Source organism: Symphalangus syndactylus, chromosome 9 (genome assembly GCF_028878055.3).
Source record: "Symphalangus syndactylus isolate Jambi chromosome 9, NHGRI_mSymSyn1-v2.1_pri, whole genome shotgun sequence".
NCBI classification, from domain to species: domain Eukaryota; kingdom Metazoa; phylum Chordata; class Mammalia; order Primates; family Hylobatidae; genus Symphalangus; species Symphalangus syndactylus.
Genome location: NC_072431.2, coordinates 61,046,869 through 61,068,558, shown reverse-complemented (window position 1 = coordinate 61,068,558; position 21,690 = coordinate 61,046,869). Strand labels below are relative to the sequence as shown.

Below are 21,690 nucleotides of genomic sequence, written 5' to 3'. Positions count from 1 at the left end.
TGCTGAGAGCTCTTGGATGATGCTTTTGAACCGTCCTCCATTCCGAACGCTGTTTCCTCCCGAGAGCCCTGCCCAGAGTCTCTCCTGCTGCCACAGAGAATGCATTTGTGCTCAAACAGTGACTTCAGTTACAAGAGACAGGGGACAATGCTTTATTGACTTGGCACCTATGAACCGGTGGCTACAGGCCCCCAGGGTTCTTTAATCCTGCAAAGTGGAGGCTCTGTGGTGGAGACGGCATAAATCAGAGATGCTGGTTCCAGCTGCAGGGAGGGGCCACTGTCCCTGCTTTGGCCCCTCCCCCAGTCCCCTTGTCCAGCCGAGCACCATCTGAGTGAGTCCAGGCCCTCTCGGAGCAGGGCAGGACAGGGACCCAGGTTCCTCTGCAGCCCCTGAGGGCCCAAGGTAGGAGCTGTAGGCCCCTCCTGCCTTCCCTCTTCTTGGGGATCCCAAGATGGGTTGGGGGAAGAGGAGATACCCCATTTAAAGAGCCCCTGAGCCTCCTGGATCTAGGTCAAGGAAGGCAGGGTCTGGTGCTATAAAAACAGCCCCACCAAAGAGAAGAGTTAGGAATCATTCTCTTCCCCTCGTTTTGGTTTTGGCTGAGCAAAACCACGGGAGCTTTCACTGAATTGGGTTCAGTGTTGAGTCGATGACAGGCTGAGGTCACGCAGTAAGTGGACAGGGGTACAGCCATGCTCCCCCATGCAGGACTGCACTGTCTAGGTAGGCTCTCTCCCAGGCAAGGGAAGGAGGGGCAAAGTGAACTGTAGTCATCACAAGAGGAGGGCTTCCTGGAGGAGGAAGGGCAGGTCACAGCTCCCGGAAGAAGAGGTGGTCTGCAGAGCGGGCTGGGTCATGAAGGCTGGCACAGGACACTGGCATCCTCGCTGTGGTCACAGTTGTGGGCATCCCAGCGGATGTGAGAGCAGAGCAGCAGGGCACTTTCTTCCCCACGGCACTTGACATTGTCCAGGAGAATGGGGCCTCGGCCTGGGCCAAAGTGAGCCTCGCCAGGGGCTGCAAGGGCCTGGCCACAGCCCAGCTGGCGGCACAGGACACCGGCTGCCCGCAGGTCCCAAGCATCATCACAGACAGTGCCCCACCGTTGCCCTAGGTAGAGCTCTACACGCCCCTCGCATCGGTGGCCTCCGTTGACCAGACGTAGATGCCCTGTGGGAGGACAAGGGCTGGGTTGGAAGGGGCTGGTCCATGCCAGGCTACTCCCAAGCTAGGTCAGGTTGGGAGTAAAGAGAGGTCTGAGACACTCTGAGCACTGCCCTAGGAGCCACTAGATGAAGGCAGACACATGAAATTAAAGTAAGATTGGAGCTGGCTGGGCACAGTGGCTCACGCCTGTAATTTCAGCACTTTGGGAGGCTGAGGCGGGTGGATCACGAGGTTAGGAGATCGAGACCATCCTGGCTAACAGAGTGAAACCCCGTCTCTACTAAAAATACAAAAAATTAGCTGGGCGTGGTGGCGGGTGCCTGTAGTCCCAGCTACTTGGGAGGCTGAGGCAGGAGAATGGCGTGAACCCAGGAGGCGGAGCTTGCAGTGAGCCGAGATCATGCCACTGCACTCCAGCCTGGGCGACAGAGCGAGACTCCTTCTCAAAAAAACAAAAAAGAAGATTGGTGCTGGGTGCAGTGGCTCATGCCTGCAATCCCAGCACTTTGGGAGGCTGAGGAGGGAGGACTGCTTGTGCCCAGAAGCCAGACAGCAGCCTGGACAACATAGCAAGACCCTGTCTCTAAAAACAAAACAAAACAAAAAAACAAAAATTAGCCGGGTGTGGTGGTGTGTGCCTTGTAGTCTCAGCTACTTGGGGGGCTGAAGCAGGAGGATTGCTTGAGCCCAGGAGGTCAAGGCTTCAGTAGCCATGATTGTGCCACTGCATTCCAGCCCAGATGACAGAGCAAGACTCTGTCTCAAACATAAATAACATGGGGCCAGGCACAGTGGCTCATGCCTATAATCACACCACTTTGGGAGGCCAAGGCTGGCGGATCACTTGAGGTCAGGGGTTCAAGACCAGCCTGGCCAACATGGTGAAACCCCGTCTCTACTAAAAATACAAACACACAAAATTAGCTGGGTATGGTGGCACATGCCTATAATCCCACTTACTGGGGAGGCTGAGGCACGAGAATAGCTTGAACCTGGGAGGTGGAGGTTGTGCCATTGCACTCCAGCCTGGGTGACAGAGCAAGACTCTATCTCAAAAAAATAAAATAACAAATAAATAAGATGAGCATCAGTCCAGACCCAGTCTCAGGACTGTGAGAAAGCGTGCAAACGTTTTTGAGTGATCCGCGACGTGTATTGGGTGCTTCATGTCTGCTCTCTCTCTAGTCCTCTGTTCATAATCCCAGTACCCCAGCCCCAGGCCGGCTGTTTGGAGACTCTGTTACATCCTATTGTGTCCCCTGAAGGTTATCATGGTCTCCCGCACCCCCCTGGGCTCCCAGAACTACATTCTGGATTTTTTCATTGCTCTGTTCAGGACAGGATCCTTATCCCCTCATTCTGATCTCACCTCTAGAAATCTCCAGATTGCTGTAGTTTAAAGCTCACCTCCTTCTTTCTGGACACCATATTCCTACAAAGGAGGCCTGAGACCAACGAAAAGGACAAGACTTCCAGGTCCCGGTGTGAATCTGCTGAGCTTTATAACCTAGGCTGTGACCTCCCCCAATCCAGGTCCTTCAGACCCTGATGCCTCCACCCACTTTCAGGGGATTAAGGGCACCTACCGTCCCTGGGCCGAGGAGTGGGCACCCGCGTGGTCTCAGAACCATCCTGCTGGACTTGTAATCCCAGCTCCTCTGGGCCTGGTTAAGGAAGGACAGAGATAAAGAGGTGGCTGTCACAATGGGAAGCATGTTCCTTAGGGCCAGGTCCCCTCCTGCTCTCCCCAGGAAAGCCTGTCCTAGGGACAAAAAGGACTTCACAGGTTCCTGAAGAACTGCTCCCTTTGATCAGAAATGGGGGTTGTGTCACTGAGTGGGCGCAGTGGCTCACACCTGTAGTCCCAGCACTTTAAGAGGTCAAGGTAAGGCTGGGCATGGTGGCTCACACCTGTAATCCCAGCACTTTGGGAGGCTGAGGCGGGTGGATCACCTGAGGTCAGGAGTTCGTAGACCAGCCTGGCCAACATGGTGAAACCCCGTCTTTATTAAAAATACAAAAATTAGCCAGGCGTGGTGGCACGCGCCTATAGTCCCAGCTACTAGGGAGGCTGAGGCAGGAGAATCGCTTGAACATGGAGGCGGAGGTTGCAGTGAGCCACTGCACTTCAGCCTGGGTGACAGACTGAGACTCTGTTTCAAAAAAAAAAAAAAGTCATGGTGAGAGGATCGCTTGAGGCCAGGAGTTCGAGAGTAGCCTGGGCAACACAGTGAGACCTCATCTCTAAAAAAAAATTCAAAAATTAGCCAGGCACGGTGGCATGTCCCTTGTAGTCCCAACTACTCTGGAGGTTGAGCGGAGTAGGATTGCTTGAGCCCAGGAGTTTAAGTCTGCAGTGAACTATGATCGTGCCACTGCAGCCCAGTCTGAGTGACAGAGCAAGGCTCTGTCTCAAAAGAAAAAAAAAAAAATAGGTGTTGTGCCTCTCCAAACCTTGGCCCCAAAGCAGAACCCTTTGTGGCCAAAACTATGGGAAGTAGGGCCTACTAGCCTTGGGGCGTTAAATGAGGGTGAAGGTATCAATTCCCACAGCAATCAACGAATTTCACAATGTTCTGCCAAACTGCAAACACCCCTTTCCATTGACTCCGCCCAAAGGTCACACGCTAGCTCTGGTAAGGGTGATCCACTCTCTGCTTAATAGAGTTTTGCTGGGTCTAGATTTAGCCGGGAGCAAACGGCCCTACCCTTTACGGACTTGATGCGTTTCTCGAACTAGAATCGGCCTTAGCCCTGACCTTCGGACACCGCCCCTCACAGCTGCACCACGCGGCCCTCCCCAGGCCCCGCCCCATTTTCCACTGCAGAAGGCTCTCCGTTCCGGCCCCCCTCCGCCGCGCAGCCGCAGAGCGCGCAGACGGCGGGGCGGCGCCCCTCTGCGGAGTGCGCATGCTCCCGTGGCGGCAGTGCCGCAGAGAGGCCTCATGCGTGGCGCCGCCCTGCCCCTCCCACGCCGCAGTGCGCGGCCCCGCTGTAAGCCTCACCTGCGCAGAGCGCTCCTGCGTCTTCGTGGTGGCCGCAGTTGTGCTGGCCCCAGCCCAGGTGGAAGCAGTCGCTCAGGCGGGCCTCGGTGCCGGCGCAGCCCACGTTGTCCAGCAGCACGGGGCCGCGGCCGTAGCCGAAGTGGCCCAGGCCCGTGGCGCCCAGCGCAGGCCCGCAGCCCGCCTCGCGGCAGGCCACGCGCGCGTCCGCAAAGTCCCAGTCATCGTCGCACACGGTGCCCCAGGCCCCGGCGTGCAGCACCTCCACGCGGCCGCGGCACGGACCCGGGCCGCCCACCAGCCGCAGCCACCCACCTGCGGGGCGCACAGGCCCGCGGCCAGAGGGGCTGGGCTGGGGCTGCCGGCTCCCAGACACAGCCCCAGCCCTACCCTTCCCCACCCCCCGCAGACCCCGGGCACCGCCACTTACTTTTCTTTCCTGCGGCCCAGGCGGCAGTGGTGAGCAGTGCCGTCTCCCGGGAAGGCTGGGGGCCAACTCCTGTAGCTGCGGAGACAGGGCATCTAGAGTGTTCGAAGGGGACGAGGAGGCCTTATGTCCAGCAGGGCATGGGGACGCCTACCAAGAACCCCCAACCCTACCAAACCCGTACCCCCACTCAGCTGCAACCCCAGAGTCACCACGTTGTCTGGCGCGTGTTGGGATCTCCGGGAAAGTTGGTTGAATGAACCGAAAGCTGATTCTAGGTGTTACCCTAACTTGAGGCCCAGGGATAGTTCCTATCCTAATTCCAATTGCACTGCTAACCTTGATTCAACCTTCATCTCAATCGACCCCCTCATAAGGTCTCTCAATTTCCAGTCTCAGCATCACACCATTGAAAAAAAATTTTTTTTTAACTTCGAGACACGGTCTTGCTCTGTCACCCAGAGTGGAGTGCAGTGGTGCGATCATAGCTCACTGCAGCCTAGAACTCCTGGCCTCAAGTGATCCTCCTGCCTTGGTATTCCAAAGTGCTAGGACTGGTGCGACCCACCATGCCCAGCTAATTTTCTTTTTTTTTTTTTTTGATACAGAGTCTCGTTCTGTCTTGCCCAGACTGTAGTGCAGTGGCGCAATCTCGGCTCTTTGCAACCTCTGCCTGCCAGGCTTAAGCGATTCTCCTGCCTCAGCCTTCCAAGTAGCTGGGATTACAGGCGCCTGGCTAATTTTTGTATTTTTATTTATTTATTTTTAATTTTTGTATTTTTAGTAGAGATGGGATTTCACCATGTCGGCCAGGCTGGTCTTGAACTCCCAACATCAAGTGATCCACCTGCCTCAGCCTCCCAAAGTGCTGGGATTACAGGCGTGAGCCACTGTGCCTGGCAATTTAAATATATATAATATATATATGTATACTTTATATATTATATATATTATATAATATAATATATAATGTATTATATAATATATTATATAATATATAATTATATATAATATATAATATATTATATATGTTATATAATATATTATATATTATATGATATATAATATATTGTATTATAATATATAATATATAATGTAATGTGTATTATATAATATATATAATATAATTATATTATATATATTTATTTATTTATATTTAGAGACAGGTTCTAGCTAAGTTGCCCAGGATGGTCTTTAACTGACCTCAACAGATCCTCCCGCCTGTTTCCCAAAGTACTGGGATTATAGGAGTGAGCCACCACCCACATTCCAAATTTTACTTATGTGCTTTGAAGAAATCTCTTACTGCCTCCTCCCACCCCGCTGAAGTTTTCAGAGCTTTGAGTTTCATCATCCTTGCTCCGTCTGCTCGTAATTGTCTCACCCACCTCTGCACCATCTGGCCAAAGCCCTGGCCTGTTAGCCAGGGCCCCCGCCTGTGAATCCAGAACATTCTTCCCAGTTCCCAGCCGCACCCACCATACCCCTAACATTCCCGCCTGGAGGGCTGAGCTCTTTACCGGACGGATCTGTGTGCCAAGCCCAGTCCTCTCTTGTGGCTGAGGATGGCAGTGCTGTGAGCGTTGGGGGACCCAGGCCTAGGGCAGGAGAGAAGCGGGCAGGGTCAAAGGCTGAGATTCTGGTCTCTGGTCAGCCATGGGCTGTCAGGGGAGGATAGGAGGGTCTCCCTGGAGGAGAGAATAGATGTTACTTCCAGGGCTGGTGGCCGCAGCGGGGTTCCAAGGAGGCCTGTCCCCACTTTGATAGTGGTAGTAATTCACTTGTGCTGTGAGGCGTACACTTCAGTTTATACAGGGCTCTCAACACACATGCTTTCATTTCTCTCCAGTGTCCCATGTTCTCATCAGAAGCCTTCTGTGTCCAACAGACATGGAGTACAGAAGGCCTTGCCCATCAGGGAGGACCATACACAGTCCTGAGTTCTCATTATCCTCTTTTTTTTTTTTTGAGATTGAGTTTCGCTCTTGTTACCTAGGCCGGAGTGCAATGGTGCGATCTCCGCTCATTGCAACCTCCACCGCCCAGGTTCAAGTGATTCCCATGCCTCAGCTTCCCGAGTAGCTGGGATTACAGGCGCCTGCCACCATGCCTGGCTAATTTTTGTGGTTTTTTTTAGTAGAGACGGGGTTTCACCATGCTGGCTAGGCTGGTGTCAAACACCCGACCTCAGGCGATCCGCCCATCTCGGCCTCCCAAATGCTGGGATTATAGGCGTGAGCCACCGCACCCAGCCCATTATTCCCCTCTTACAGAGAAAACAGGGCTAGCAGGGCAAGGGCCATGCCCAGGGTTAGCAGAGGCTCTGTCTCGGCTCACTGAGACAGACTTCTGCTCTCCTACGGCCCCTCTTAAAGTAAAAAAACAAAAAACAAAAGAACAACTAATCTCTTGAGTGGGGAATGGGGCAGGAGGGGGGACTCACTCGACTCAGGAGGTGGGGCTCAGACACCGGACCAAATTGAGGACTAGCTAAAACAGGGATGGGGTGGGAGTGCCTCTCCATGAGATACGCCCACCCGTATGCCATGTCAGTTTACCATTGCCGTGGCAACACCTGGAGTTACCTTTCCATGGCAACGCAGACAACCCAAAAATTACCATTCTAGTTCTTAAAATGTCTGCATAATCCACCCCCTAATTTGCATATACTTGAAAGTAAATAGAATTACGACTGCAGACCTGCCTCTCAGCTGCTACTCTGGGCACACTGCCTAAGGGGTAGCCCTGCTCAGCAAGGAGCAGGACCTCTGCTGCTGCTGTGCACTGCCGCGTCAATGAAAGCTGCTAACACCAGCTGGCCCTTAAATTCTTTGCTGAGGGAAACCAAAAACCCTCCTGGACTAAGCCTCAATTTGGGGGCTTGCCTGCCTTGCATTAACTGTGTGACCATGGGCAAGGCTCTGACTCTCTGGGCCTCAGCTTTCCCACCTATACACTGGGAATGATAGCCCTTAGTTTGCTATGAGTTATGAGCTGTGGGCAACCACTTTATCTCTTCCAGAGTAGAGTCCATCTGTGAAATAGCATTATTGGCCCTATTATTCCTCTTTGCTGAGAAACCCTCCCAAATAGGTGGGGAGAAAATACTATTATTAGAGCATCAGGATGACAGAGGGGTGTGCTAGGTAATGCTGTGAGCATTAGAGAATTCTGGAATATCTCTGGGGCAATTCTAGAGTGTTACTCTGAGTGTTATTCTAGAGTGTTACTCTAAAGTGGCCCAGGAATAGTACTTGCTGGAACGTTCTGGAGGCATTCTTGGGATATTGCTATAGAATTCTCGAGTATTGGTGAAGCAATAGTACAGGTTTTTTTTGTTTGTTTGTTTTGAGACGGAGTCTCTCTCTGTCACCCAGGCTGGAGTGCAGTGGCGTGAGCTCGGCTCATTGCAACCTCCACCTCCTGGGTTCAAGCGATTCTCCTTCCTAAGCCTCCCAAGTCGCTGGGATTACAAGCATGCACCACCACGCCCGACTAATTTTCGCCATGTTGGCCAGGCTGGATTAGTGCAGTATTGTTCCATAGCCATGGAGTGTACCACAAGGAGTTCTGGGATATTCGGAGGCACTTCTAGAACAGGACTGAGATAGAGGTAATTTTGGATGCTGCCTGGAGAGCTCTGGGGAGCATCAAGACAGCCAAAACACCCTCCCCGTCCACCTCCCCACCGAAGCCGCCTCCTCCAGCATTGCCACAGGGCCCCGCCCACCTGCCCCGGCCCCGCCCACCGTCCACCGCCCGTAGAGCCCGCACCTGCGCAGAGCGCGCCCGCGTCCTCGTGGTGGCCGCAGTTGTGCACACCCCAGCCCAGGCTCTGGCAGGCTGCCAGGCGGGGCTCGCCGCCTTCGCAGTGCACGTTGTCCAGCAGGATGTGTCCCGTGCCATAGCCGAAGAAGGCGTTGGTGGTGGCGGCCATGGCCGTCCCGCAGCCCAGCTGACGACAGACCACAGCGGCATCCGGCAGCCCCCAGTCATCGTCACACACAGTGCCCCACAGGCCATTGTGCAGGATCTCCACTCGGCCCTGACACAGGTTCGCGCCCCCTACCAGGCGCACGCTGCCCTCACCTGGGGACGGGGGCAGGGGCAGGGCGCATCTCCCACTGGCCTCTGCCCCCGTCCTCACCACAAGGGCAGCCCGGTGTCCCAGGACCTACAACCCATGGGCATCTGCTCACCCCGCTGCCCAGGGTACCGCCTCCTTGGTCCAGACTGGGGGTGGCTTGTGGGATCACAGTATCATTTCTGCCTAAAACCAACCCCCCTACCCTGCTCCCTGTCTCCTGGCAGCCTGGGACGTGCTGCTTTCTCATCTACTGCAAATGACATCCTCAAGATACAGCGCCCACACCTCTTCCTCCAGGAAGCCCTCCCTGATCTCCTGAGGAATGGGACCCTCTTCCATCTCTGGACTTCCTTGCCTCTTTCACTCTCCCTCTTTTAGAGCACTTTTCATTTTCCTGTTCTAGTCATGATCATCATTCTTGGGCTCATCTGACCTTCCTGTGAGATTAAGCTCCAGTCTCACCGCCCACTCATTTTCTATTTTTTTTTTTTTTTTGAGACAGGGTCTCACTGTGTCCCCCAGGCTGGAGTACAGTGGCATGATCTTACTGTAACCTCTGCCTCCCGGGTTCAAGTGATTCTCCTGCCTCAGCCTCCCAAGTAGCTGGGACTACAGGAATGTGCCACCACGCCTGGCTAATTTTTGTATTTTTTGTAGAGACAGGGTTTCACCATGTTGGCCAGGCTGGTCTGGAGCTCCCAACCTCAAGTGATCCGCTGGCTCTGCCTCCCAAAGTGCTGGGATTACAGGCATGAGCCACCGTGCCCAGCCATTTTCTCTAACTTTACATCTTCAATTTGTAATCCCTGTCTTCCCACTGCCTAGGGTAGGGTGTGAGAGACTCCTCTCCCAAAACCCAGGTGGTGCCCACATTATGCTTACGTACTTTTTCCATTTGGCAGTGTCGTAGGAGGTGCTCTACTGATTAACATCTTCCTTGTTGGGGGCTGCGTTGGCAAGAATTCTGGAAAGGAAGTGAGGTGGATACAGGGGTCTTTCTGTTCTCCATCCTTACACCACAGGGTGTTTAAGGGGCAGGATGATGGACCCATAAGGTGCTTACCGCCAGAGCCTCTGGCCACACAAAGAGTCACAGCCAGGAACCCTGGGGTATGAGAGGAGAGGGTCCACACCAGAGTCCTGGACTCCTCTAAAGCACGGTTTTTGTTGTTGTTTTTATTTTATTTTATTTTTTGAGATGGAGTCTTGCTCTGTCGCTCAGGCTGGAGTGCAATGGCACAATCTCAGCTCGCTGCAACCTCTGCCTCCCTGGTTAAAGCAATTCGCCTGCCTCAGCCTCCTGAGTAGCTGGGATTACAGGTGCCTGCCACCATGCCCAGCTAATTTTTTGTATTTTTAGTAGAGACGGGGTTTCACCATGTTGGTCAGGCTGGTCTTGAACTCCTGACCTCAGGTGATCCGCCTGCCTCGGCCTCCCAAAGTGCTGGAATTACAGGCATGAGCCACCGTGCCCAGCCTGAAGCACAGTTCTTAAAGCAGTTCACTGCCCTTGGGAACTGTTAGCGATGCAGATTCTCAGGCCCCATCCAGACCTGCAGAATCAGAAACTCTGGGATTGGGCCTCAATCTGTGTTTTCATGAGACCCCCTGATTTTCTTGAAAACTAGAAGCACTGCTCTCAGTTTCCGCTGCAGCTCTATGCCACGTGGAGCGCATGGTCAGTGTGACCCCAATAGTCTGTTTTTTCTTTGTTTTTTGAGACAGGATTTTGCTCTGTCACCCAGGCTGGAGTGCAGTGTCACAATCATGGCTCACTGCAACCTTGACCCCCCAGACTCCAGCAAGCCTCCCTCCTCTGCCTCCCAAGTAGCTGGGACCCCCCCCAACGCCTCGCTAATTTTTCTGATTTTTCGTAGAGTTAAGATACTATGTTCCCAAGATGGTCTCAAACTCCTGGGCTCAAGCAGTCTTGCCACCTCGGCCTCCCAAAATGCTGGAGTTACAGGCATGAGCCACCATGCCCAGCTGATTGTCTGGTTTTAAAACTGGGAAAGGGGAACCAGTGGGGTGGCTTGCACCTGTAGTCCCAGCTACTGAGGCGGGAGAATCCCTTGAGCCCAGGAGTTTGAGGCTGCAGTGAGCTATGATCACACCACTGCACTCTGGTCTGGACCAAAGAGTGGGACCCCATCTCCAAAATCTCTAAAAAAAAATTTTTTTTAAGGGAGAGGGGCTCTGCTGGGACAATCAAAGTCTTACATAGAAGCAGTAGTGCTGGTTTTCTTTTGGTCCAAGGTCAGGGTCAGGCAATGACCCAGAAGAATCCCTGGGACCCATGCTGGGGCTCTTCCCCGGCACCAGGCATTGTAGCCTCTGGCCTGATCTGCATGTAACAGCCTTACCTGTGGGAAGTCCCTTCATTTATCTAGCCTACAGCCCTGCTGCCTGCCACAGTCTGTCTGTACCTCCAGGTCCCAGGGCTCCACTCACCATCACACAGGACAGCCACATCCTCGTAGTGAAAGCAATTGTGGACGCCCCAGCCCCGGCTGCCGCACTCGCTCAGCGCAGCTTCCTGCCCGCGGCACTCCACGTTGTCCAGCAGGATGGGGCCTCGGCCTTGGCCAAAGGCGAGGGGCCGTGGCACGGGCAGCGCCAGTCCACAGCCCAGCTGGCGACATACTACGTTGGCGTCCACCACGTCCCAGTCGTCATCACAGACGCTGCCCCAGGAGCCACCGTGCATGACTTCCAGGCGGCCCCGGCAGCGGCTGGGGCCCCCCACCAGCCTCAGCTCTGTGAAGAGGATGGAGCTGGCACCAGGGGGTCACTGAGTCCAACCTCCAGGATGCCCACTCCATGATGTCCTTTTTTTTTTTTTTTTTTTGGTGGAGACAGCATCTCACTATGTTGCCCAGGCAGGTCTCAAACTCCTGGGCTCAAGTGATCCTCCTGTCTTGGCCTCCCAAAGCGCTAGGATCACAGACGTGTGCTATGGGACCCAGCCAGGTTACCCGCTTTGCCATGAAGCCATGGGAACCTTGGGATCAATCCCTTCTGTTAAATGGGGAGACTACAGCTCCCCTGAGATGGGGGCATCTAGGGTCAAGGGGAGCTGGTTAGTCATCACTTCCTGTGGTTCCCTGTCTGAGGCTGGAGTACCTGGGGGACAGGTGAGGGTGAGGAAGGGTGGGGTGGGGCACCTACCTGGAAAGGGCAGTGGAGTGGGCTGTAGGGCGCTGGCTGAAACAGAGTGAGGAAGAGCATTGGCCCCTCTGCCCACACCATGGCTCCCTGGTCCCAGGAACACACCCCCCAACCCCCACAGTCCTCAACATCACCCCCGTCTTCTTGGACTTCAGTATCCCTGCTTTGCCAAAGCCCCATTGTCTCTTTCTCTGACTGTCCTGATTGGCTTCCCTGCCTCACCCCTCTCTTAGTGGTCTCTGGGCCAACCCAGAGAGATCTGCGGGTGTAAATCTGTAGATCTGCATGTCTCAAACTAATGCTAAATCCCATAATGACCCCTGTTACCTGCAGGAGTCTCAGCTCCTGAGCTTTCACTACAAAACCTTCTAGAATCTTCTAACCATTCTGACCAGCCTCGCCTTTTTTCTTTTCTTTTTTTGAGACAAAGTCTCGCTCTTGTCACCCAGGCTGGAGTGCAATGGCGCGATTTCAGCTCACTGCAACCTCCGCCTCTGGGGTTCAAGCGATTCTTCTGCTTCAGCCTCCCGAGTAGCTGGGATTACAGGTGCACACCACCATGTCCAGCTAATTTTTGTATTTTTAGTAGAGATGCGGTTTTGCCATGTTGGCCAGGCTGGTCTCAAACTCCTGACCTCAGGTAATCTACCCACATTGGCCTGCTGAAGTGCTGGGATTACAGGTGTGAGCCAACACACCTAGGCAAGAGCTTTTTTCAATTCCCAGCTTGGAGCTCCTTCCTCTGGGAAGCCATCCTGGAGCCCTCAGCTAGAAGTGCTTTCTGTTTCCTCTGAATTCCTGGGCACTACATACCCAGGCCTCTTTCGGGGCCTTCTCTGGTAATGTGGCCATGCCTGTCTCAACTCTGTGTCCCCGGACTCTCCGCTCAGAGCCTGGTACTCAGCAGATGTTCAGTAGCTCCACCTTAAATGTGTAAATTGGCTTTGGGATTCATTATATTTCCCTCCCTAAAGATTTACCTAGATGAGTCCTTCTACTTCATTCTTCTTCTTCTTCTTCTTTTTTTTTTTTTAAGACAGTGTCTCAGTTTGTCACCCAGCCTGGAGTGCAGTGACATGATCATAGCTCACTGCACCCTCCAATACCTGGGTTCAATACATCCTCCTGCCTCAGCCTCCAGAATAGCTGGGACTACAAGCTCCTGCCACCCTACCCAGCTATTTTTTTTTTTTTTTTTTTTTGAGACAAGAGTCTTACTCCATTCAGGATGGAGCACAGTGGCATGATCTCATCTCACTGCAGCCTCTGCCTCCTGGGTTCAAGTGATTCTCCCACCTCAGCCTCCCGAGTAATTGGGACTGCAGGTGCACACCACCACACCCAGCGAATTTTTATGTTTTTAAGGTAGAAATGGGGTCTCACCATGTTGGCCAAGCTAGTCTTGAACCCTTAACCTCAAGTGATCCGCCTGCCTCAGCCTCCTAAAGTGCTAGGATTACAGGCATGAGCCACCGCTCCTGGCCTAATTTTTTAATTTTTTGTAGTCAGGGGTCTCACTTTGTTGCCCAGGCTGGTCTCAAACTCCTGGCCTCAAGTGATCCTCCCATCTCAGCCTCCCAAAGTGCTAGAATTACACGTGTGAGCCACCTTGCCTGGCCTTGAGTCTTTCTGCTTCAGCTATCATGTATGTCCTCATTGCTTTCTTTTTTTCTTTTTTGTTTTTTTTGAGACGGAATTTCACTCCTGTTGCCCAGGTTGGAGTGCAATGGCGCCATCTTTGCTCACTGCAACCTCCACCTCCTGGGTTCAAGTGAGTCTCCTGCCTCAGCCTCCAAAGTAGCTGGGATTACAGGCATACCACCATGCCTGGCTAATTTCATATTTTTAGTAGAGATGGGGTTTCTGCATGTTGGTCAGGCTGGTCTCGAACTCGTGACCTCAGGTGATCCATCCGCCTCAGCCTCCCAGAGTGCTGGGATTATAGGCGTGAGCCACTGCGCCCGGCCCTCATTGCTTTCTTTAGGCGAACTCAGTTAATCATTAGGAAAATTTATAAGTTAGGCAGGATCTTACAGACAGGGCAACTTCAGGGTTAGTGAGATTAGACAACTTACTCAGGGCCACATAGCAAATCAAGGGTAGAGCTGAGAGACTACCCAGACAGCCATACTCCTCTTCATCATGCAGTTCTGAGCATGATGCTTGAGAGTGGAGGTGGGAGAGGAAACAGGGAAGTGAAATTTGCCTACCAGGCAAAATGGAAAGCCCAAAAATAATTCCTCACTTGTGGCCCGGGTATGACAGTTCTGACACTTTCACGTACATTACCTTGTAGAATCCTTATAACCACCTCCTGCAGCCTGTACTTGTGTACCTATTTTACTGATGAAGAAACTGAGACTCCACTCTTTTTTTTTTTTTTTTTTGAGACAGAGTCTCGCCCTGTCACTCAGGCTGGAGTGCAATGGCACGATCTCAGCTCACTGCAACCTCCACCTCCTGGGTTCGAACGATTCTCCTGCCTCAGCCTCCTGAGTAGCTGGGATTACAGGCACCCGCCACCATACCCAGCTATTTTTTGTGTTTTTAGTAGAGACGGGGTTTCACCATGTTGGCCAGGCTGGTCCTGAACTCCTGACCTCATGATCTGCCCGCCTCAGCCTCCCAAAGTGCTGGGATTACAGGCGTGAGCCACCGTGCCCGGCTGACTCCACTTCTTATTTATTTATTTATCTTTATTTCTTTTTGAGACAGAGTCTCACTCTGTCACCCAGGCTGGAGTGCAGTGGCGTGATCTTGGCTCACTGCAACCTCCACTTCCCAGGTTCAAGTGATTCTCCTGCCTCAGCCTCCTGAGTAGCTGGGATTACAGGTGCGTGCTGCCATGCCTGGCTAATTTTTGTATTTTTAGTAGAGTGTGGGTTTCACCATGTTGGCCAGGCTGGTCTCAAACTCCTGATCTCAGGTGATCTGCCCGCCTTGGCCTCCCAAAGTACTGGGATTGCAGGTGTGAGTCACCGCGCCTGGCCTTCTTCTTATGTTTGGATAGTCCCTAGGTCATTTGATTTCATCTATTTTACCAGCTGTCTTTCCAACAGCCATTGATGAACACACCCTCTTTCTCTCCTTCCGTGCACCCAGTGTCCCCTAACTGCCCATTCCATGGGTGTGTTTACCTGTCACCTCCAGTACTGAGCCCTTCATTCCCCAAACTCAGGCTCTTAGCTCTTTTGTCAACTCTGGGCAAAGGTCAGCATTGGAAAGAACAGCAGGAATGAGCTCATTCACAACCCCCCTCCTACTATAAAGTTACCGCTGGGACAACGAGAGCCAGAAAGAGGAAGTGGCAAGGGCTAATGGGAGGACTCACCCAGTGGCAGGAGGAGAAGGAAAGACAGGGCTTGGGGGAGGAAGGGAGGGGCAGCACTCCCATCTCCCAACCTCCACCCCCAGCCCTTCTCATCCGGCTGGGGACCAATTAGCATCTCTGCTTCTTTGCGCATCTAGATGGTGAAGGGTGTTTCAGATGCTCCCATCAAGGTGCCAGGGAGAAGTCACAGTTGGAACATCTGAAATTAAAGATCCCAAATGTTGCTTGGCCTCCCAGCACTTTGGGAGGCCGAGGTGGGAGGGTTGCTTGCACCCAGGAGTTCAAGATCAGCCTGGGCAACATAGTGAGACCCCATCTCTACAAAAAGTTTTTAAAAATGAGGCCGGGCTTGGTGGCTCATGCCTGTAATCCCAGCACTTTGGGAGGCTGAGGCGGGTGGATCACTTGAACCCAGGAGATCGAGATACAGCCTGGGTAACATGGCGAAAGCCTGTTACAAAAAAATACAAAAATTAGGCCAGCCGCGGTGGCTCATGCCTATAATCCCAGCACTTTGGGAGGCTGAGGGAGGCAGATCAGTTGAGGTCAGGAGTTCAAGACTAGCCTGGCCAACATGGTGAAACACCGTCTGTACCAAAAATACAAAAATTAGCCAGGTGTGGTGGAGTACACCTGTAATCCCAGCTACTCGGGAAGCTGAGGCAGCAGAATCTCTTGAACCCGGGAGGTAGAAGTTGCAGTGAGCTGAGATCATGCCACTGCACTCCAGCCTGGGTGACAGAGCAAGACTCTGCCTCAAAAAGAAAAAAAAATTAAATTTTAAAAATACAAAAATTCGTAGAATTTTTTTTTTTTTTTTTGAGACAGAGTCTCACTCTGTGGCCAGGCTGGAGTGTAATGGCACAATCTCGGCTCACTGCAACCTCTGTCTCTGAGGTTCAAGTGATTCTCCTGCCTCAGCCTCCTGGGTAGCTGGGATTACAGGCGTGTATCACCACACCCAGCTAATTATATATATATATATATATTTTTTTTTTCTTTTCTTTTCTTTTTTTTTTTTTTTTTTTCATAGAGAGGGGGTTTCACCATATTGGCCGGGCTGGTTTTGTACTCCTGACCTTAAGGGATCCACCCACCTTGGCCTCCCAAAGTGCTGGAATTATAGGCGTGAGCCACTGCGCCGGCCCAGAACATTTCTATTTTATGAGTCGGGTATGGTGATGCATGTCTGTAGTCCCAGCTAATTGGGAGGCTGAGGTAGGAGGATCACTTGCACCAAGGCTGCAGGAAAAAGAAAAAAGTTCCAAGTGTTTACTTCCTGGAGGGGTCAGCTTCAGGGGAAAATGACATTTACACTCGCCTTTGGCATTCTGAGTGGAGATGACGGCAGAGGCAAAAGCTGGGAGGTGAGAAAGATGCTGCTTGGATGGAAACGCATGAGGAGTCGGGCATGGCTGGAGCTGAGGATGTGTGAAGAGGGCAAATGGTGGGAGAGGGGGTTGGGAGGGTTGGCTTGGCCCAAACCATGACCAGCCCAAGGGCTCAGAGATTATCCTCCAGGGCTGCACATTTGATTTTTGTTTTCTTTCTTTCTTTCCTTCCTTCCTTCCTTCCTTCGTTCCTTCCTTCCCACCCTTCCTCCCTCTCTCCCTCCCTTTCTTTCTTTTCTTTTTTTTGATGGAGTCTCGCTCTGTCATCCAGGCTGGAGTGCAATGGCGCAATCTCAGTTCACTGCAACCTCCACCTCCCAGGTTCAAGTGATTCTCCTGCCTCAGCCTCCTGAGTAGCTGGGATTACAGGCACCTGCCACCATGCCTGGCTTATTTTCTGTAGAGATGGATTTTCACCGTGTTGGCCAGGCTGGTCTTGATCTCCCGACCTCAGGTGATCCGCCCGCCTCAGCCTCCCAAAGTGCTGGGATTACAGGCATGAGCCACCGCACCCGGTCTGTGCATTCGAAATATAGTGTTGGTGCCACGGACTGCAACCCACTTAATTTGGGAGGATATTGATACACATGTATTGTTTTATTTTCATTAATTCTTTTTAAATTGTACAATGCCTTCTAAAAAGGACTCTGGTTTTCCATTTATTAGAACAATATAAAGTTCCCCTTTCAAATTAATTAATTTGTTTTACTTTAAATATTTTTTTATTTTTTTATTTTTTAGAGATAGGCTCTCACTGTGTCACCCAGGCTGCAGTGCAGTGGCATGATCATGACTCACTGCAACCTCCCTATCCTGGGCTCAAAGGATCCTCCTGCCTCAGCCTCCTGAGTAGCTGGAACTGTAGGCTCGCACCACCACACCCAGCTAATTTTCTTTTTTCCTTTTTAGTAGAGATGGGCTCTCGTGCTGTGTTACTCAGGCTGGTCTCAAACTCCTGGCCTCAAGTGATCCTCCTGTCTTGCACTTTTTTTGTTTTTAATACCCCAATCCTAAATCAGAAAAAAAAAAAAAAAATCTTCAAGGCCTTTCCACCCGAAGTGGGCTGAGCATTGTAAGCAGCATTTACTCTCTCAGACCTTCCTTCACTTTTTTTTATGTATTTGTGTGTCATGGTAACTATGATTTCCTTAATATTTTTTCTCATTTTATTGGCTCATTTCTTCTGATTTAAATTATGTATTTTTATTTATTTATTTATTTATTTATTCATTTATTTATTGAGACAGAGCCTCCCTCTGTCACCCAGGCTGTAGTGCAGTGACCTGATCTCAGCTCACTGCAACCTCCGCCTCCTGGGTTCAAGCAATTCTCCTGCCTCAGCCTCCCAAGTAGCTGGGACTACAGGCATGTGCCACCATACTCAGCTAATTTTTGTATTTTTAGTAGAGATGGGGTTTCCCCATGTTGACCTGGCTGGTCTGGAACTCCTGACCTCAAGTGATATATCAGGCTCGGTCTCCCAAAGTGCTGGAATTACAGATGTAGCCACCACATCCGGCCCTGATTTAAATTAACTCTAGGCCAAGCATGGCGGCTTACTCCTGTGAGCACTTTGGGAAGCGAGGAGGGAGGACCTCTCTTTTTTTTTTTTTGAGACGGAGTCTTGCCTCGTCGCCCAGGCTGGAGTGCAGTGGCACAATCTTGGCTCACTGCAACCTGTACCTTCCAGGTTCAAGCGATTCTCCTGCCCCAGCCTCCTGAGTAGCTGGGATTACAGGCAGGCATCACCACGCCTAGCTAATTGAGGGAGGATCTCTTGAGCCCGGGATTTCAAGACCAGCCTAGGCAACATAGTGAGACCCCATCTCGGCAAAACTAAAAAACAATTAGCTGGGCATGGTGGTGCATGCCAGTAATCCCAGTGCTTTGGGAGGCTAAGGCAGGAGGATCACTTGAGCCCAGGAGTTCAAGGCTGCAGAAAGCCATGATCGCGCCACTGCACTCCAACCTGAATGACAGAAGGAGACCCTGTCTCTAACTAAAAAGAAAAAAAAAGTGCATAAACCATGAACTTAGAGCTCAAAGAGCACTCACACTGTGTAACCAGCGTCCCAGAAGCCTCTCTCATGTCCCCTTTTCTTGCAGACTTTTAGCAGGGGTCTGATGCATTGTGTGGACTGTGGACTGGTTGGCTGGGGAGAGATGGGAGGCTGGTTTAGAGGCTGATGCAGTTGTCCAGACTCCAGGCCATGGGAGGCAGAGACGAAGGAGAGATGCGAAGGATACGTGGGAGACTGAACTGGCAGGACTGGGCTTCTCTTGGTGTTGGGGGGCAGGGAGCTAGGAGCATCCATTTGGCTCCCAGCCACACTGATGGAGACTTTGTAGGAGGTGGTGGTGGAGAGGATGGTTCTGTTTGGGCTACATTGAGAGTGGGACTAGGGGACATGGGTGCTCGTCCCAGAAGGAGCTCCCCACCGTCCCCCCAACCCCCTCCTCTCTCTGGCTTTACCTCTGCCCTGGTGTACAAAGTCTGGTTGGGGAGAAGATGAAAGCCTATCTGGATGCGGACACGGGGATTTCAACACCCCATTCATGGGGCCCAGGACAGCCCCCAGTGGAATAATCACCTTTTGTCCTCCTTCTGCCTGGACTGGGGACAGCTGGGAGATGGGAGCTGAGAACCATGAGGAGGGGGAAAGTCACAGTCCAGGCTTTGCTTGTTGCGGGGGGGCACATAGTTATCTTGGCCTCCTTTTGCCTCCTGGCCTCGGTGCCACCCATTTCTCAGGCTGCTGGGATACTGGCCCCCCAGGCCAGATCAGCCCCCACCCTGGGGACAGGCAAATTCCAGAGACCCTGCCAGGAATCCTCAGCTTCCCCACCTCTATCCCCTGCCACCTTGGCCCAGGAATGAGGGAGAAGAACCCCCGATCCTGACCCCCACGAATCTCAAATCCCAGGTGACCCCAGAGCCCTCCTCCAAGCCTGCCTCCTCACCCACCCAGCTCCAAGGTGGGCCCCTCCAGTCTGCTCCTGCTTCACGCCCTGGGGAACACTGGCAAGACGAGGCTTCATCCTTCCCTGTCCTTGGTGATTAGGGCTCTTGAAAGCCCTCCCATCCCTTCATATCCCTTTCCAAGTCCATCTGTTGCCCACATTCTCTACAGTACAGCCGGCAGCATAACACAGCGGTTCATATTGCAGCATCAGCTCCACCATCTCCTAGCTGTATGACCTTCACCTTGCAAAGCCTCACTGTTCTCATCTGTAAAATGGCATTTGTGATCCACTTACCCCTTATCATTTTTGCCAAGTTCAATGAGCAAATGTTTTCACAAGGCTTAGCCCAGTGTCTGGCCCACTCTAGGTGTGGTAGCTATTGTTATCATTACTGTTTCTCCATCGAGACTGCAGACCCTCGAGGGCAGAAACCAGATCTTATTCAATGGTTGCACTTGGTACAGGGTGGATACTCAGGAAATGTTTGTTGAGTGACTGAATCAAGGTGATGGCTACAGAATCATAGAAAACAGCAGCCAGAAGGGGCTTGGGAGATTAACAAGGACAATTTCCCATCTGACCTGTGGGAAATGGTTGCCTCTCTCTCTCTCTCTCTGTCTCACTCACACACACACACGCATGCACATGCACACACGCACAAACACCCCAGCAAAAGCAAAGGATTCATACCTGGGGGAATGTTCTGGGCTCTTTCTGTCTCTCCTTCTACAGTCAATCGAAGATCGAATCACTTTGTCTGCCCCTGGAAGTTTAGGAGGAGGAAGGATCTTCCAAATAGAAATCAACACAGGTGTTTCTTCTTTTCTTTCCACAGCTGGAAGGTGAGCAGAGGCAAAGTCCCTGTCCATGGAGCTGGCTGGTGGCCCCAGCCTGTCCCCATCCGACCTTAGGGACAACGAGAAGCAAAGGGGAGTGGAGGTGGCCGGCACCAGCTGGAGTGGCCCCAGAAAAAGGGCACCCAGGTGGAGGTGGAGCTATGTGGTTGGGGGAGGCATGGACTCTCAGGGCCAGGCAGCCCCTCCTCCCCCCACAGCCCCCCCACCCCAGGGTTCATGTTTCAGAAAGGCCTGGATACGTCTCCACCCCTTTGCAGGGCAGCCAAGCATCCTGATCTCTGGAGGTAACCCTGATCCAGCCCAGGAGTCCCCCTGATGATGTCCAGACCCATATCTCAGCTGAGGTTTTGGAAATGGTCCCAGGAGCCACAGTGTATGGAATGGGTTTCCCACATAGGCAGGACCTCACAACCTCACTCAGGGGCTGCTGATTTTGACTTCTTTTTTTTCTTTTCTTTTCTTTTTTTTATACATAGTCTTTCTCTGTCACCCAGGCTGCTGGAATGCAATGGCACAATCTCGGCTCCCTGCATCCTCCGCCTCCCAGGTTCAATCAATTCTCGTGCCTCAGCTCCCGAGTACCTGGGATTACAGGCATGCACCACCATGCCAGGCTAATTTTGTATTTTTAGTAGAGACTGGGTTTCTCCATGTTGGCCAGGATGGTCTTGAACTCTTGACCTCAAGGGATCCGCCTGCCTCGGCCTCCCAAAGTGCTGGGATTACAGATGTGAGCCACAGCACCTGGCCTAATTTTGCCTTCTTGTGTAGTTCTTCTTTTTTTTGAGACGGAGTTTCGCTCTTGTTGCCCAGGCTGGAGCACAATGGCACAATCTTGGCTCACCGCAACCTCCACCTCCCGGGTTCAAGTGATTCTCCTGCTTCAGCCTCCCGAGTACCTGTGATTACAGGCATACGCCACCAAGCCCGGCTAATTTTGTATTCTTAGTAGAGACGGGGTTTCTCCATGCTTGTTAGGCTAGTCTTGAAATCCTGACCTCAGGTGATCCGCCCGCCTTGACCTCACCAAAGTGTGGGATTACAGGCGTAAGCCACCGCACCTGGCTAGCGTGTTTTGGTGCTTTTTGGACTTTTGTAGTTGTGGGTGGCAGGAAATGATGTGTGGCTTATTTTATAGTTTGTAGCCGCAATAAATGGCTATGCTGGGATCCTGCATCTTTCCCACAGGGGCACAAACTCTCAGAGCTGGAGGGACCCTTAGAGCCCCTGCAAGGCAGTTCCCAAATCTGGTGGAGCATCCTCATCCCCGCCAGGGGCATGTGTTTATTTATT

The 21,690-nt window shown here is 52.2% G+C and overlaps 1 protein-coding gene across 1 annotated transcript; it reads right to left on the bottom strand.

The window, feature by feature from the left end:
• Positions 1 to 132: 132 nt before the first annotated feature.
• SSC4D (scavenger receptor cysteine rich family member with 4 domains) lies at positions 133 to 20,514 on the bottom strand. Its single transcript, XM_055292761.1, has 11 exons — positions 20,231 to 20,514; positions 15,186 to 15,384; positions 11,855 to 11,890; positions 11,138 to 11,443; positions 9,573 to 9,650; positions 8,374 to 8,688; positions 6,120 to 6,197; positions 4,603 to 4,677; positions 4,176 to 4,487; positions 2,757 to 2,834; positions 133 to 1,173 (listed from the first exon to the last, which is right to left on the bottom strand). The coding sequence occupies exons 2-11, from the start codon at positions 15,316 to 15,318 to the stop codon at positions 857 to 859; spliced, it is 1,728 nt and encodes a 575-aa protein (XP_055148736.1). The 5' UTR covers positions 15,319 to 15,384; positions 20,231 to 20,514; the 3' UTR covers positions 133 to 856.
• Between the last annotated feature and the right edge of the window lie 1,176 nt (positions 20,515 to 21,690).